Genomic DNA, 17,725 nt, shown 5'->3' with positions numbered 1-17,725 from the left:
GAGAATTCAGGGGCAGATGTAGCTAGAAAAAAGCCTTCCTCAAAATATTCAGAAAGGAACAGTAGTTTTGAAAAGCCTTTATGAAGGGCAGCCTCAGAGCTGCTGTGGCTAGCCTGTCCAACGATATACAAGGATTTTTTTCAGTTTATCTTCAAGGAATGTGTTGTTCCTACAGAGAAGATTTCAGCACGAAGGCAGAAATTATCAAGGTGTCTCTGAGATTCTCCCTGCCAAATGAAAGCTGATTTTGCTAGAGAGGTGGGCATCTAAGACAGCTACATAGCAAAAACACTATAATTCATTCTTAAGACAGGCACACATTCAACAATAGGTGGTTTAATAATTGCATGAAATTACAGATGAACCTGTTGGTTTTTTACTATGAACTAGCAGAAGTTGCACTGAACAAGACAGAACAAAGTACTAGACAAGAGATTAAAATGCAGTAATATACAAGGAACCCATTTCATGCCATTTTAATCTTTATTTATTTTTTACATACTGAGCTGGATGGTGTTGTATGTAATGCTGCATGCCATGCAGTGTGTCTAGCTGTTGTTAAATGCCCAATAAATTAAGATAAGGGTTCAGTGCTGGTCTTAAAAATGGTAGTCTAGTCAAAGGCCTTTCAGTTTTCAGTTTGTTCTCTCACAGCAGTTGTCATTTTAACTCTTAGTAGCAAAGACTCAGAGGAGCTGCACTATGCCTAAGAGGCAAAAATTGTAAGCTTGGTTGTAAATGACGTGTGGGATTCACTGCCAATACAAGCTGCCCAAAACATAATGAGAGCATTTAATATTTTATGATTTTTTCCAATGTTCTACCAGAGATTAAACACTGGAATGAGTCTTAAGTGAGAGCAACTTACCAGATGAAGAACATAATGAACGTCTTTCATAAAAATTAATATTTAAGCAGTGTAGTTAGTTGTATTATAATTGTTCCACCTCACCCCAATAATGATGTTTCGCTATTATTTCCCCTAGTATAATTCTGATCTGAATATTATATACATAAACCTCACTGGATAGGAATCTATCAGGCATGGAATCAGCTCTTAGAAATGCAGCTTTTTGGGATGGTTACTCCAACCTCATTTTGAAGATGTTCCTTCAAGTCCTGACCCATTTCACTAAAGAAAAAAATCACCTTTACTGAGTGTGGCCATTCAGATCCAAACATACACACACACACACACACACGCACACACACGCACTTAGTGATAGGCAACAGAAACACTGACACAAATTTCAGTCAGGCTGGACTGGGGAGTCAAACCAATGTGTAAGGTCATCTGGGAACATTCAGCAGCAAATTCAGTTAGCAAAACTTTCCATATGAGTATCAGCTACCTTTCCACTTGGCAAAACTTTTGCAGCCGTGTTTTCAATCAGCAGCATATTTATCCTTCTGAAGAATCATATAAATTGTTTTTTGAGGACCATCTTGTTAAAAGAATTTTTTGCAGTTAGAGATCAAAATCACTCAGTGCTTAAGTCAGAGGCAACTCACAAATCTGTGTCTGTGCACAACAGGTGAGAATTCTCCCTGTACGCAGAGGATACCAATATGGGAACACCTTTCTCATTGGTGTGGATAGCCAGATGAGTAGGAATTGAGGAATAAATTATGCCAGAAAATGTTGTTCTGACCACCAGAAGAAACACAGTGGCACAGCACCTTTGGATATTGAGTGTATAATGAGATTTAACATTTTGAGGGCAGGAATACACTGGACACTAAGTCTGCCCAGTGCTGGTCAGCAGGAAAAATTGAGAGAGATGGATAAAGAAAGAAGAACAGAATAATTTTTGGATGAAGCTGGTTTATTTCATTTATTTCATTTAATTCACATGAAATAATCTAAGCCAGTTTTTTAAGGGAAGATAGAGCAGGATTTTGCTGTTTTGGAGCTAGTTAATTTTGAAACAGTGCAATTGCTCTTGAGCCACACTTACTAGAAGCATGCTGCATATCCTCAAAACCTCTCTTATATTTGCTTCTCTACATTTTCAAGGTTTCAATGTAATTTAAAGGATTACAATACTCTTCTGTGTTAGCACATGAATTTTTTGTTTGGTGAGCACAGAAGTAGATGGGGAGAGGAATGCACAAGTGGAATACTTAAATTAACTAAAACACATCTGAAAGTAAAAGAGGTAAGGTTTAAAAGAAAAAAGGCAAACAAATAAACAAAAGAAAAACCCACCAACTGAAAACCCCAAATCCCAAAAATCTACCAGGTTAAGCTGTTCCTCTTGAAAAATCATTACTGCAATGAAATCTCTGCAAACACTAATCCTTAGTAGATGGTATTTTATTTCATTTAACTGATTTTCTTCTATTGTACTTGTGTAAATACCTTAAGAATCTTTTTTAATATGCGCACCAATTAGCTTATTAACAAATTCAGACTAGAGAACCTTACTCTGAGATGCTATTCCAGCTATTTGCACAACTAACCACCTCAACCCACGTATCAAAAAAGGGGCAGGATTATTAGCACAGCTTTGTACATTTATAACTCTCCTATGTCGCAGACACATTTTATGAAAAATCTTTTTGTTAGGATTTTTTCTCCTGAGAAGCTGAGAGGCCTCAGAAACCAAGTGTAAACAATGATTATCTGCTGCTGTGGAATGCAACAGGTGCATCTTTAATGGTGAATGTTGGTTGTCTCTAATTAATGGCCAATCACAGTCAGCTGTCTCGGACTGTCTGGTCAGTCACAAGATTTTGTTATCATTCCATTCCTTTCCTTTCCTTTCAAGCCTTCTGATGAAATCCTTTCTTCTATTCTTTTAGTATAGTTTTAATATACTATATATATATAATAAAATAATAAATCAGCCTTCTGAAACATGGAGTCAACATTCCATCTCTTTCCTTGTCCTGGGATCCCTGCAAACCACCACACTCCTACTATCATGGTTATGTGGTGTTTGCTTTTATTGTCACTGAAGAACAGAGCAGTGCTGCTGCTGCAGCAAGGCATCTGAGAAACCACGAAAATCTAGGTCTTGCTAGAGCATTTTCCAGTTCTATCTCAGAACTGATGTGCTGCCAAGGCTCTTACCATGTTGACAATTGTATTGCCTCGACCAAGACAGCATCATAAAACCTGTGGGCCCCTACAAGGCAAGAGTAATGTTTCATTAAGTCATCCTTATGAGATATTCTTTGGCTTCTCCATAAATTTCATTACTTGCTCCTGCAAAGTGTTCAGAGGCTTTCAGCTCCCCATGGGCTCAGTGAAGGATAAGACTTTCTCAGCTCTTGGATGGATTATGCTCATGTGGACCCTGCAGTCAGGAAACTCCTTTGCTTCACTAGTGCATTTAATTGCCCCCAGCCATAGTTTTTACTCTCTGCCATGAGTACAGTCCCTTAAATGCACTTGACAGCAGCCACTGTGAAAAGCCTTTTTTATTCCCCTGCATGAAAAGTGACTGAGTAACACATGACTGGAGGAATGAAGCATTACCCATGTGTGAGCAGTGAGGAGATACAGAGCAAAAAGAGAGGGTGAATTTTGGGACAGATTGAAAGAGATGTGTGATGAAGATAAGTAGTGCCAAGAGAGAGCAGAGGGGGGAAGTTAAAGGACGTGATAGACTCTCCATAAAAAAAAAAAAAAAAAACAAACAACAAAAACCACTCAATGGAAACTAAAGGAGCTAAAAGATGATAAAATAGTGACCATCTGCAGCCATCCAGGGAACACTAACATGCAGCTTCAGAGCTCCCTTTAGGCAGGACACCCAGGATGAATGAAGGATAGATGCAGCAATTTTAAAATGAATTAATTGTTGATTTATGATATTGTATTTATGAAGATGCTGGTAAAGTATTTCATTAGATTCTTGCCTTGCGAAGGCAAATATACTCAATTTTAGCCAAGAACTTTCTTGCTCTCCTTTCTCTTATTTTATCTAAGGTAGATGACAGCCTGAAAACATTCTAAGTAAATAAAATAGGGGGGGGGTTTAGATATGGTAATTACTTATCTGCTAGAGAAGATCAACTTAGAAGTCACTAGATAGTAGAAATAAATTCTTGTTGGGCTCAGATTTAACACTTCAAATCTGATTCTTCCACCTGAATCCATACAGGATGTAATTTTGGACTTAAACTAACTGCTTTTACATCCCCAGTCCTTCAGCTCATGTTTCACTGAATAGTTCTTACTGTCTGGTCATATTAACAACAATATTTATAGCCATTCTTTTCATCTACAGTATTAAAGTTGTATTTTCATGTCAAATTATCTTATTTAATTGAAGAATTAAGATTCCAAATTAATTATGTAACATGGATCTTAATATTTTATTCTTTCTACAGGTTTTATTTTTATAGATATTTGGACCTATTGTACTGAGTCAAATCTTCAGCAAAGGCAAACTGCTTTGGGTCCAGGGAAGCTATGAAGTTGAATCTATTTAAACCACTTAAATATCTGGCCTTTATTTCTGCATTTTAACATCACTGACTTCACTAATGTACATGAGCTGAGAAATGCACGGACACACACACACAAACAAGCACAAGGCTGATGATCTTCTACAGAATCATATTCAAGAATTACACACACGTAGCTGTGGCTCTGAATCCAGCCCTTCCCCTCCTTCTATTTGAAGTCTCAGGATTTTCTATCTTTGGTATAATCTACCACACTAGCAACAACAAAGCTTGACAAAGAGCCTAGCAAACAAATAGTAAATTTTAAAAAAACACACAAAGAACCAGCATTACATGAATCCCAAAATAACAATTAATTTTAAGGCATTCTGTGTTTATTTTGGCAGCCATATCTGTTAGCATTTGGGGATGAAGAATTTAAGTTTCAACAGATGCCTTGAAACTCAAGGAAACCAAGGGATTATTTGAATTACAGCAACAGGACGTGGTTGTACTCATATTTTTATATTTTTCAGGTTCTGTGCTGCTTTAGTGTGTACTTATGAGCTTCATTTAGAGAATATTAAGCTCTCTTCCCAGAGTAGGTAGACAGAACAATTCCATCTCTAGCTGGGGACCAAGGACAAATGATCCAAATTTCAGGCCCAAGGGCATAAACAACAGTGGACTGAAAAGAGAAAAACAAGAAGGATGGGACTTCATAGGCTAAAGCTGTAATTGGACAATTTACTCCAATATGCAAATAGAAAAAAACTTATAAAAGTGTGAGACCTTGTGGTTAGTCATCCATTTTGTGACAATTTTGGGTCCATCTTGGGTGTAGCCCTGGCTGGGGCTCTTGTATGCCCAAGGTGTATCCATTGAGGCCTTTTAATAAATGCCTACTTTATTCTTTAACTCTGTCTTGCCTCTGTTCTAAATCAGCCTTCACAAGGCATCAGTTCTTAACAGTCAGCAGAGTGAATTACTACGAATTGACCTGCAAGGTACAAATAACCTTAGAATAGAACAAGAGACAGAGCTATGAGAGAACCACTTATCTTGGTGTCACAGATACCTCCCTAGACCATCCTCAACAGCTCTTCTAAGCACACCCCCAGACTTAAAATGGGGCAGTGTCAGGCAGCATCCTGCTCCATCTGGGTGCAAAGTCATTTACAGTCTGTTTTCATGCTGTAGATAAATCCTCTTTACTCACACATGCACCATTTGTCCTCTGAGCTATGTGGTACATCTGGCCTTGCTAACATCAGAACAGGCCTCCAAGTGCAAGCCTACAATTCAGGTAGTACCTCTCCTTTAATTCCAAAAGCAGTTCCAAGGATTAAAGGCGAAGCATTGCCTTCCTGGGACCCAAGAGGCAGGACCAATTCATTTTACTTTTGATGTCTGAAACCAGAACTGACACAAGGGGTCTGATACAATTAATATATTGTATTATGACTATGTCATACTACTCCAAGTGCCATGGTAATATCCACACATAGGAAGGGTGTCAGGAGCAATACACCTGCAGCGTGCTCTGACTATGAAACTGAGTTTTTGCAGGTCTGGTCATATGGTGAATCTTACCATGATTCTTTATGGTCCCATCAAATAGAGAAAGCAGGATCATGTTTATATTGCATCTGTATAACTCATTTTATACCAGCTTTATTAATACCATGGTAGCATGTCTTTTGGGTTTTTTTGCCTGCTGTTACCTAATAATACCAGTTTCCATAATTATAAATTCAGAACAACAAACCACTTCTAAACTTTTAGAAGTTAAATGCAGAGAAGCAAGTACAAAGCTTGGCACTTATTTTTTCCCTAATATTTTGTTGCCTAGGTTTTCAGAAAGCCCCACTAAAAGAATGCACTTCGATTTACAATTCAAGACCAGACTCAATCATGTAAGTTTAAAAATGGAGTCTATTATATTACTATGTGCACAAATCTGTGTATTACAGTGTCTACAAAATATGCAATCCCTTGGCAGTTTTCCAGCACAGACCTTGATGCCACTTTTTGGAAGCCTGCTGTGTGCACGTTTCGGAGCCCAGGAGACAGCTGTGAGCACGGATCCACTGTCACCTATGGAGTCACCCGCTGGGCTTTGTCCCAAAATAAAACATCCTGCAGCATCCTACCAGGGAGCATCATCACTGACATGTAGGCAGCACTTGCCTGACTGCCTGTCACCATTTCTAGTGATTCGTTTTTCTTTCATTTGGGAGAATTCTTGGAGCAGTTCTGGTGGTACAGGACAAGGCACAGGAGCGAGAGCATCCCTCTGGAGTCATCCCTGCTGCTTCCTGAACAGACACCTGAAGGCAACATCATGTGGCTATTTCTGACCTGCAGTAGATTGCTACTTGCAAACCTTTTTATGCTGTTATTCATCTCCTGAGCCATCTGGCCCCTGTTGCAGGATACCTGCAGATGGATTAATAAAGCAATCTAATAGAGCTGTACATATTAAATATACAGCAGAAGCAGCTGTTGGGTGTTTGTTGTGAGCTTTCTATTTCTCCCTAATGTTTCAGCCACTGTAATTTAAAGTTCCAAGCCAGTTCCTTCAAGGAAAGGAACAGCTTTTTTTCCTCAACTAGCCAAAAAAAACCAAAATAAATTTATATCTCATAAAAGAAGCCTGTCTTTGAAGAACAAGTCATAATCATCATAAATATAATTCTCTCCTTGGAGTAGAAAGTTTTGTTTCAGCCTTTGAATAGCATTGTCAGTTCATCTTATTATAATATACCCCCCTGACAGCTCTCACATTAATTGCACCAGATTGCCCACAGTGTGTTCATTTGTTTGTTTGTTTACTCTTAACTAAGAATGACTTTCAGAAAACTTTGCTTCCTTGCCCATACAAGGGCAAACCAAACCTGTCTTAAAAGACTTCAAATTGTAGATTATTAATTTTAATGATCCAACTAGTGCTCTTTGGTATAGTGCTTATAAATTTCTCAAAGTGGGCCTATAGATGTTGTTATATAAAACAACACGACAAGAAACATATCTGTACACAAATAATGAGAAAAATAAAAAATAGTATCCTTAGGGTGCCTCTGAAAAATACCTGAGAAAAAAAAAGGAAAAGGAAAATACAGCATACCCCATAACACCCCCAAACCAGGTTTTTTCAGCTTGATTAAATGGCTGTTTCAACTTTCCTCACCTGGTAGCTGCTGGTCTAATTACGCCAGCATACAAAACACGATTTAAAGATTAAGAGAAAAGTGCAGATGTGGGATCAAAAAAAAAAAAAAAAAAAAAAAAAAAGAGAGAATTGCTAACACCACCAATTAAAGGCTACAGAGCTGAAACTGAAGTGTGCTAGTTGCAGTAATTCAGGAAAATAAAAACTATCTGTGGCAAAAAAACCCCAACAAACAAACAAGCAGACCTCCCCCCTGCCCCCAAACAAAAGCTAAAAATGGTACCTGAGGCAGGGAGTAAGAATTTGAAGGTATTTAAATAAAAAAATACCCCCTCTCGTTATAAGCTCAGCTGCACTTCTTAAAGATCACAGAACATGAGTTTGCAGTTTTAAAATCTTGCAGAAGTGTTTCTATCGGGCCTATACAAAAATCCTAGGGAAAAAAAACCCTGAACCACTCAGATTGGACAACTTTACTTTTGCCTAAAGCCCATTATGAAATGTCATAAGGAACTTGTAGATGAGTTGTGGTGTAAATAGCAATAATTCTACATATCCAAGGAGAACCCTGTTACTGAACCCATTAGTGTTCAAGTTTTGAACACTCCCTACAAATTTTCAAGGTGAAGCCCAACAGCTGTCTCCAGAGCTCCAAGTATATCAAAGATCTCCTTTTTGCTCCCTACATCTGAGTTCTGAATTCCTTTTTCTCTTTTTTAAGCACCTTTAAGATAAAATAATCAGAAGTCCACCCTGTGAAGATCAGAAGCATCATACAGAGATTATGTAGGCTGAGCACAATCCCCTTTGACTTCAGATACTGCAGTGCAGAACAGGAGGCAATGTTACTTGCTCACTGCTCCATGTTCCTCTGAAAACATGTCAGCCCAATTAGTCGTTTTCTGAAAACCTTTTGTATTCCTTTTTCTTCCCTGTGCACGTACTGGTGTTCCTCAGAAGGACGTGCTCAATGTGATTCCCATTACTCAAGTATATTTCACCTTCTCTGTCTAGTGAGTCCAAATTGCTACAAACCATCCTCATAACTGGTCAGATTTATGCCAACCCAAGCCTCATCTCCATCTGTTTCAGTGGCTGCACTTAAGAGGGTCAAGTTGGATGCGAGCCATTATCCCAGAGGTGGAAAACCAAGGCTTTACACACTAAATCTATGGTTATCTTTGTCCCAGTGCAGTGGACAAAAGGATGCAAGCTAGACAACATAAAAATTCTTCACTAGAGATACACAGGAGACCATTTGGCAGGTGAATTGCAGTTTTGACACCTGTCAGTAATATACATGGCCATCTAGTGAAATGAGCTTACATTTTTCTCAAAGGAGAAAAGCATTCAAAACTCACTTCTGAAGTACAAGGATGAAGCAAAACTGTAAAACCTATAGCATAATTTGTAGGTATATTAAAAAAGACATTAGTGACATAAAGGACTGCCTCTCTTCTCTGAGACAGGTACAAGGATGCACCTTGCACTGAACCATAAAGTTGTTACAAAATTTTTCTCAGTCTAGACCATTGTAGAATAGTCTGCCCAGTTCTGGGGGAAAAGAGAGGCAGAGAAGCAGCCATGGATGGATACAGACAGGAGAATACCCTCCACTTTATACAGATCTGCCTCCCTAACTGCATGAAGTAAGCCCTTAAGCGCTCTTTGGTAATGAAATATGGATTTGTTTTTTCCCAGTCAGTAGAAAAGCATTATTGCCTCTAATTTGTACGGTGAAGTTGTGGGGCTGCAGTAGGTAAGGTGACTTGTTCAGGCTCATCAACTAACCACAGGCTGAACCTCAGAGAGGAGGGTGCTCCTTCCCTCCCAGGCTATTGCACACAGGCTTCTCCATCAGAGATGCCCCAGTCAACATGTGTTCTCCAGGAAGAAAAAAATAAGAGGCCAAAAGGCCACTGGACAAAGAAATCAATCCCTTTTCAGCTCTCACAGCTAGAGAACTATTGGGTTTCATGTTCTTTTTTTCCATGCAAGTATGACTTAGGTGTGCTGGAACTCATTAACAGCCATTGCGTTAAGTCAATTCGCTATCCAAATAATGCTTAAATAAGAGTATTTTGAAAATGAAAATACATCCTGCTACTCCAGTACAATGTCAGAAAACAGCATGAAGTGACTTGTTCCTTCCCAGCACTGCTGCTAGAGCAAGGTACAATTGCCTTTCTGTTCTTAGTGATGCAGGGAATATGAGAAGACAGATCATTTGCAGTATTTCCAAGGTTGTGCCAGAAAATTAGGAGTAGTCTGTGCCGGGATTTGGAACACTGAGCAAGCGTCTCCTGAATGTGGCATATTACAGTATATTTAACATTTGATTAAAGTGGATATAATTATTAGTCCCTGGATCAAGTTTCCTTTCTACTGGGCATTGCATATTATACATTGCTGTGAAATGTTTCAAGGAAGATAAGCAGTATAATTAAGCAAGTGAAATATAACTTCCATTTCTCTTAAGATATATCCTGCTGTCAATTCAGTCACTGATTCATATTTTCTAAAAATTGTAGATGTTTGCCAAAACAGTAATTTCCTGTTATTGTCATTCAACTACTTCAAAGCACTTCAACATGGAAGGCAAAGATCCCTCTTTCTAGTCAGGAAATCCCTCAGAAACCTCAAGATAGCACCTTCCCTATGACCACACTCTTCCAGCTGAAGGAAATCTCGGAATGTAAAGAATTGGCAAGTTTGAAGGTTATGAACTATTTTTTCCCCTTTTTTGGGATCCTGATACAGCTTAAAAAGTCCTTCAAAACCCTTGAAAATCGTGGCCAAAGCCAGTGTTACAGTAACCCAGAGACACCAGGTGCAGTTTTTGAACTTTTTGCCAGAAGCAAATATCAATTTTGAAATGTGGATTGTTACTAAGGGACTGGCTCCCACAGAACCATATGTTACACAGCACTTGCATTTCTGCTGATAACTTAAGGTTTCTTCCCCCTTTTTCTCCAGGAAAGGTTGATCACTGCAGAGCAGAAGCACAGATGCAAGTCCCTTTCACATGCTCACAGTTTCAGCCTGGGATTTCTACCTCAGGTCTGTGTAAAGAGCAGTCTGGCTTTGAGTCACAGTCTGAATGTGACAAAACTCTCTGGAGAAAAGTTTTTGGCCTCTGACCCTGAAACCTGACCTTCATCAGATTTTTGTCATGTGAAATCCAAGGAACAAAAACCAGCATAGCATAATTATGAGTGCTTGTTAAACAACAGCTCATTTCTACTAATTTTCATTGCTTTCCTTCACAACATTGCGATGTAAGCAGTGCAACGTTATCCTGCCCTTACATGCAAAATTTCTGTCCTATGAGTAAAATTTTCAAAAATCCACTTCATTGTGTTTTTTTGAAACAGGTATAAATACCACCCCTGTAGCACAGTCCACTCCAATTGACATGACTATTGCAAAATCAAATTCTTTATCCTCACTCCTGTGTTTAATGTTAGTGATGTATTTGTTATAGTTCTGATAATATTGATCAGAAAACAATCCATTAACATTTAAAATTGATTTTAAAAGGCACTTCCAGGTTCAAACACCCCCGAAAATTTGAGGTAACAGGGAACTGCATTGGATTTAGACATTAATTCTTGTGCACAACACAAAGTTAATATTCCTCACCAGCAGTGCCATGCAGTTCAAAATCTAAAGAGAGATACCATTAGAATACTTTAAACAATGGTTTTCTTTTTTTAATACTTTCAGATGCATGGCTGAAAAGTACATTAAATATGAGCAGTACATGTTCTTTATCATTGAGCAAATAGAGGCCAATATATAGGCCTAAGCTCACTTAGACCTGTGTTCAAAGTGTTACATAGCTCTGTTATGCCATAATCCATCAGCATTATCTTCCTTGGAAGCAGCATTTTCTACTTCAAGTTCCATAATGTTCTTGCACTAAAAGTCACTTGCAGTCAGAATTGCAGCTAAAGAGGTACCTGCCTATTTCTTTGTTAGTCTGTTTTATGACAGGAAAGAACATCTATTTCAGGAAAAGTAAATCCTGAAATACATACAGTGAGATTATTTTTGTGTTTTATCTGATATATTATCAGTGAAGATCTTGGAAGAGGTTTTTTTCCCTCATCAGTCATCTTGAAAATGAAACCCAGTGAGAAGGACAGATGGTTGTGTTGTGTGCATGTCTGCATTTTTGTTAGAGGAAAGTGTGTGGGGGTTAATGGATAGCAAAGGAGTGGAAAGGGAAAGGGCATGGCTTGTCTCCTGGTCTTTGATTCGAGCCTTGTTCATCCAATGGATCAGTGGCTCCCAGCGAGCAGCCGCAGGCAGCGCTGCCTGGCAGCACGCGTTGGCTCAGCGGGGCTGCTGAGCTGCTCGCCTTTGTCTGCTCGCCCACCCCATGGGCTGAGCACCTACTGTCACTCATTCCCCTTCCTCTCATTTAAACAAGTGTTTTTATTACACGTACAAGCATAATTATAAATAAATATTCTCTCACACAGGCACATCCACACAGGGAAGGAAAGCGTTCAGCAGGACTGAACTCATCCTTGATGGAAGTCTGCTTACTTCAAAGCATTTGTGCCATAGGCACACTCAGGTACAAGGGGCCTATCCATCTTTGGCAAGTTCATTCAGGAGAACAGAAAAATCCCATAGCTTGAAATCAAGATCTTCGATAACTCTTTTAAAAGTTATCATCGTCTGCTCAGCCACAGTGGCAAGGAGAAACAAAACAGTATTTGGGATGACCTGGAGAATATAACTCCACAATCTGTTTGCACTTTGAGAGAAAATTACTAGAAAAAGAAGCAGCTGCTTTTCAAAGCCACATACACTTTAGATTCAGGAAAGTCACAGAAATTATATATGCAGAACACAGCTTGTCCCAGAGACACTCTGAGTACTTGGTACAGCTTTAGAGCCAGTGAGGTATAGGCTTGCAACCAAAAACTGTATGTCTTAGTCTTGGTCAACAGAAGGTAAAGTTCAAGAGAAGGGGAAAACCTGTACTTGAGCAAAGTTTAAAAGAAATGGTGCTTCTTATTTAAAAGTTCCTTAGGCCCACCTAATAAACAGGAAGTTTGGTGTTCACAGCCAACAGTCACAGAAAGGGACTACAAAAGATACACGGTCATGAAGTATCAGACTCAGGAGCAGGTTTAACTGGTTTAGAAATAAGTACAACAGATCTTATTGCTGGACATTGGAAAATGTTCAGAGAATTTGGATTCAAGGTGGCTATTCATAGACATCAACAACTTATTAATTTGATTTGTGCCTCTTTAGATTCCAGAAACTAAATTGTCACATGGCAAATTTTGTGAATTATGATTTCTGCCTCTGGCTATCAAGGAAGTCCTATTTGATGGATAATAACAGGTTTTACTTCCTTGATCATCACTCAGCTGGATTAGATCCATACAATATATCCTTAGCAACACAACTATTTCAAGCACATCAAGCTTTTCTTCTGCTTATGGCAGGCTGTAAAATTGTGAGTCATTATACTTTCATCTTGATCTAAAATCAATATATAATAACATTACATACATATATCCCACACAAAGTATTTTTTAAAAATGCCCTTAAGCCTTCCTGTAGACACTGCGCTGCCCATACTTTCCCATTCGGAACAGACAAAACATCCTACAACAAGTGATGGCTTCAGACTGAAAGAGGGTAGATTTAGGTCAGCTATTTGGAAGAAATTCTTGACTGTTAGTGTGGTGAGACCCTGGAAGAAGTTCTCCAGAGTCATTGTGGATTTCCCATCCCTGGAAGTGTTCAAGGCCATGTTGGGCTTGGAGGGGCTTTGAGCGACCTAGTCTAGTGAAAGGTGTCCCTGCCTATGGCAAGGGGGTTGAAACCAGACAGTCTTTAAAATTCCTGCCAACCCAATTGATTCTATGATTCTGTGGTTCTATAAAGTGTTTAATATGTTTCTCTATACTTTGCTCTTCCAGTTAAGCATTAAGAACATAATCTTTAAAAAGCAATCCAGATTTCCTTTCTGCATTCTACAGCATCAGACTGATGAATGCTCAGGGGATTAAAAAATGTACAGCACTTAATGGCTCACATATAAAGACTGAGGTAGAAATCAGACAGCTTCTTTTCTTCTCTAACATTAAACATACAAGGCTTGTGTCCTTCACTTCCTGCCATAAAATATACTGATGGATTTTACTTGAGAAGTGTCTCTGCTTTGCAGAGGTGAGAAGGCAAGGAGAAGCTCAATGGAGGCTCTTTTCTTCCGTTCAGTATTGCTGTCACTGTGCAGCCACTGCAAATAAGTCACTTAAAAATTCATTAAGAAAATCACAGTTGCTGAGGGACAGAATGGCTCAGGTGAGAGGTGATAGGATACAGGTACAATTTTCTCCCTCATTCAACATCTATTTGAAGATATGTAAAAAGATTTTTAAAAAGAATACTTTGGTCATCCAGAGGACCACTTGCCATATTTGAAAATAAAATAATTCAAAGCAAAAAAAAAAAAAAAAAACACAAAAAACCATCAAATGGAAGTGAAAAGAGTGAAAGGAAAAGGTTAAAATATCTTCTTAATCAAATGATAGCACAATATGCCTCCCAGTCAGGCTGTTTCTTTTTTATTTTTTTTTAAACTTGCATCTTTTGAAAACAGTGTGCAGTTTTACTCAATCATGTATCAACACTGAAAATCATAAGAGTCTCCCTTAATTATTTAATGAGAAAATAAATTGGAGGAATAATATAACAGGTTGTAGAACAGATTTATAAGTGAAATCTATTTGGGTCCTTACAGACCTTTGAGTTGTACAATATATTGGATGAATTGCAGCCTATGACCTGAGAGGAGGTGCTTACGACTGGTTACGTATTGCAAAAGGAGATCAACTGGCAGCAGATTTATTTTCTGTTTTGTTTTGTTTTTTCATTACTATTAGGAAAGCATACAAACTGACCTTTAAAGTAATTTTTTTTTCCTCTAAAACTTCAGAAGTAATTTTAGTTTAAAAATGGAGGGAAAAAAAAGGAAAACTCATTTTAAAATCTCAAAGACTGCTTTGAAAGGGGACTGTAGTCCTTCAGTCAGCTCTGTTATGCCCAGGACAAAGGCATTTGACATATTATATTGATTTACCATACTTATATTGATTTTGCATCTAGAAAAATATAAGAACATGTTTCAAGCAGATAAACTCTATGTAGAAAAAAGGATTAAATAATAGCACAATATCCAGTATTCTGAATATAGGTATACTTTGAATTCAAAATCAGCAATAAGAATTTACAAGTTAAAAAACACTAAGAAATTAATTAAGAACTTACAAACAGTGCAGTCTCTACTGCAGTGGATATTGAGAGACTGCTAGAGAACCCACTGCTTAATGATGTTACTTTACTAGTAGTGCAATATTCAGTACAAAGGACTCTCGAGCCCCTCATTTCTTCTTTCCCTTCCTTATTTATTTTTCCTCCTTACTGCAAAGATACAATACACAAACAGGCAGTCATCCAAATGGCAGTGCCTGTAAAAAGGAAACACACACATATACAATTGTTAATTAGTTCCATAACTAGAACCCTTCTGTATGCTTGCATAGCTACCCTAGGGCATCATGAGTCTTCTAAAGCTATGCAGGAGGAAGGAGGTGTTTGAGGCAGATTTCACTGCTGGGGAATTCTCCAGCTGGTTCATGTTGTCACATTTTGTGTAGTTGTGTACAGCCAGGGATCTGCTTCTGAGGAAGCAGAGACATCACACTGGGGAGGCAGAGGAGCAGATCAAAAGCACAATGGGGTCATCCAGAGATTCAATGTTTTGAGAAAACCAGAATAAAAATGACCCAGCCTGTGATTTAGATGTATGTTCAAATACTTTTTCCTTACAAATGATGTATTTCATAAATCCCTGCCTGCTGTTCATTAAGTTAGATGCTGATGAAGAAAGGAGCAATCCCTACAGCAGAGCTTTGCTCCTGCTGAGAGTCTTACACAGCCTGAGGATGGGATGTTGACATTCTCCAGGTGCAACAGCACATGTCCAGGGAAAAGTAATCCTAAATCCAGTCCCTGCGAAGTCTCAGGAGAAGAACTTTTTCTACATGCTAAAATGTTTATCAATCAAAAGAAAGGACTGTCCAATAGGTAGATTGTCTTTTTACTTACTGTTTACAAGATCATAAAACTTAGGCATTATCAGCAATACACATTTACATTTTTACATTACATTTTTCATAGGCATCAATAAGGTCCCCTCTGAGTCACCTCTTCTTCAGGCTGAACAGCTCCCTCAGCCAGTACTCATAAGAAAAATACTCCAGCCCCTTCATCATCTTTGTCACCCTTCACAGTACCTGCTCAGGAGCTCCATGTCTCTCTTGTCCTGAGGAGCCCAGAACCAGACGCAGCATTCCAGATGTACCTCATCAGGACTGAGTAGAGGGGGAGGATCACACCCCTACAATAAACATAATAGAAAAGTCTAATGTAAATTATAGGACACATGTCCAAGTTTTGGATTTAAAATTTTGCAGAGAAATGAATCTTAGAGTCCCTCTGTAGCCATAGTGCCAATGCCAGCTGTTGAGATTTCACAGAATATATAAACCAGGGAACATGTGTGATTCATGTAATGGACCTGCCATTTTTATGATGTGACAATATCTTTTTCCTTGCAGATCATTCTATCTTTCTGCAAAGAAACAGTGACTGGCCACTGGACTACTTGGTTTTGTTATTTCTTCTTTTTTAAACTAAGTTCATGTTGAATAACCAAACAGTAACCAGGTGCATTATAAGCTTAGCAGAGTTAACCTTGGAAAAAAGTTGTGGTCTGCAGCCACCCAAACTTGCTATACTCATCAGCCTCAGATTACAGTTTTGCAAAGTAATTCTACTGTAAATACTTAAATAATGCATGGAAGTGTCATGAGTAAGACTGCTGAGTTACTGCTGTATTGCAGTAACAGACTGCTTGCTGTCTCTGTCAGCCAGCCAATCTTGATTACTATTCATCAAAAAGTTTCCATGGAAATAAAAGGTAATGATTCCAGTACTGCATGAGAAATTTTTAATTATTTCCAGTACTTAGTCATCGTTAGGAGTGCTCAGGTTATGTATGAATAGGTGAATCTGTTGCATTTGTGGAAGTCAAGCAAGACTCTTGGGACACAATATTGCAGAAAGCTAGGGAGGATGCAGAATTTTTCACTTACAAGTTTTTAAAAATATAATCTGGAAAAACAAGACTGTGTGCTGGTGGTGCTTTCAATTTAGGTTTATCAACCTGATATACCCCAGGCATGTGAGACCAAAGGTTACAGAAGACTGATGTCAGAATGATCAATAATACTAAGGTGACACTAATGAGAGTATCTTCTGCAAATATGCCGTTGGTCTTTTATGCCCATGGGTGCCCAAAATAAAGAGGTAGTAATTAATCTCTATATTAACTAGCAATTGTTTACAACACACAGAGAAGCAAAGGGGCATCTTGTCAGCAGGAAATAATTTGCTGAGAATAATGGACTGTGATGCTGGAGATCTGGCCAAGATTGCTTGGCTACTGCACCCAGACCACACAGGGAGGCCTTTTAAAGTTTTGATCTCATTGGAGCACTCTTTTTCCCCCCAGTGTTGTGATGAAAAGCCTTTTTGGCTGTTCTGGCTGTGAAGCTTGATTTGAAGTCTGACACAGATCTGAAATCATACAAAGGAAGCAGGGCCAACCTTTCTACTCCTAGGGTCACTGGGAGGGAATCAAATACCCTGGTCTTGCACCAAAAGAGAGCTGTTAAGTTGCAGGTTGAAAGCTATAGGTCGAAGGTTTTAAACTCTTGTTCTGAGTAATATTCTCCTGCCTTGCTAGAAAAGACATTGCTGAATTTTTAGTGTCTGTTTATGCTCCAGGAATAAAAAGCACATCAGTTTGTTTTAGAAATGTGAAATTAATTTCAGAAGGCTAGGTGGGAAAAGTGCTTCTCTCTTCATGCAAGCAAGACACATTAAAAACTCTTCTCTGAACAACAACAACTCTGTATTATGCATTAACAACCCTAAATTATTAGCAGAAAATTCTACACGCACATTCAATTTCTAAGCACATGATTAGATTTTAAAGATATTTAGCAATTTTATTAGTATATCTTATTTTTTAAAAATGGTGCTAAAATTCCAGTT

The 17,725-nt window shown here is 38.5% G+C and overlaps 1 protein-coding gene across 4 annotated transcripts in view; it reads left to right on the top strand.

Annotated features, from left to right (window-relative positions):
* LOC143693943 (uncharacterized) overlaps positions 1 to 16,474 on the top strand; it is a 64,266-nt gene extending 47,792 nt beyond the window's left edge. For 3 of the 4 annotated variants that reach the window (XM_077177091.1, XM_077177092.1, XM_077177090.1), the window contains 4 exons: positions 6,251 to 6,314; positions 10,547 to 10,630; positions 12,058 to 12,155; positions 16,225 to 16,474. In XM_077177091.1, coding sequence (XP_077033206.1) covers positions 6,251 to 6,314; positions 10,547 to 10,630; positions 12,058 to 12,155; positions 16,225 to 16,255 — 277 coding nt within the window. In that variant the 3' untranslated portion in view covers positions 16,256 to 16,474. Of the gene's footprint in view, positions 1 to 6,250; positions 6,315 to 6,400; positions 6,900 to 10,546; positions 10,631 to 12,057; positions 12,156 to 16,224 lie in introns of those variants that run through there. The other variant, XR_013182022.1, reaches the window with a different exon arrangement.
* Positions 16,475 to 17,725: the final 1,251 nt, after the last annotated feature.

Source organism: Agelaius phoeniceus, chromosome 4 (genome assembly GCF_051311805.1).
Source record: "Agelaius phoeniceus isolate bAgePho1 chromosome 4, bAgePho1.hap1, whole genome shotgun sequence".
Classification (NCBI taxonomy): domain Eukaryota; kingdom Metazoa; phylum Chordata; class Aves; order Passeriformes; family Icteridae; genus Agelaius; species Agelaius phoeniceus.
The sequence above is the reverse complement of the archived record's forward strand: the minus strand, read 5'-3'. Positions and strand labels throughout refer to the sequence as shown.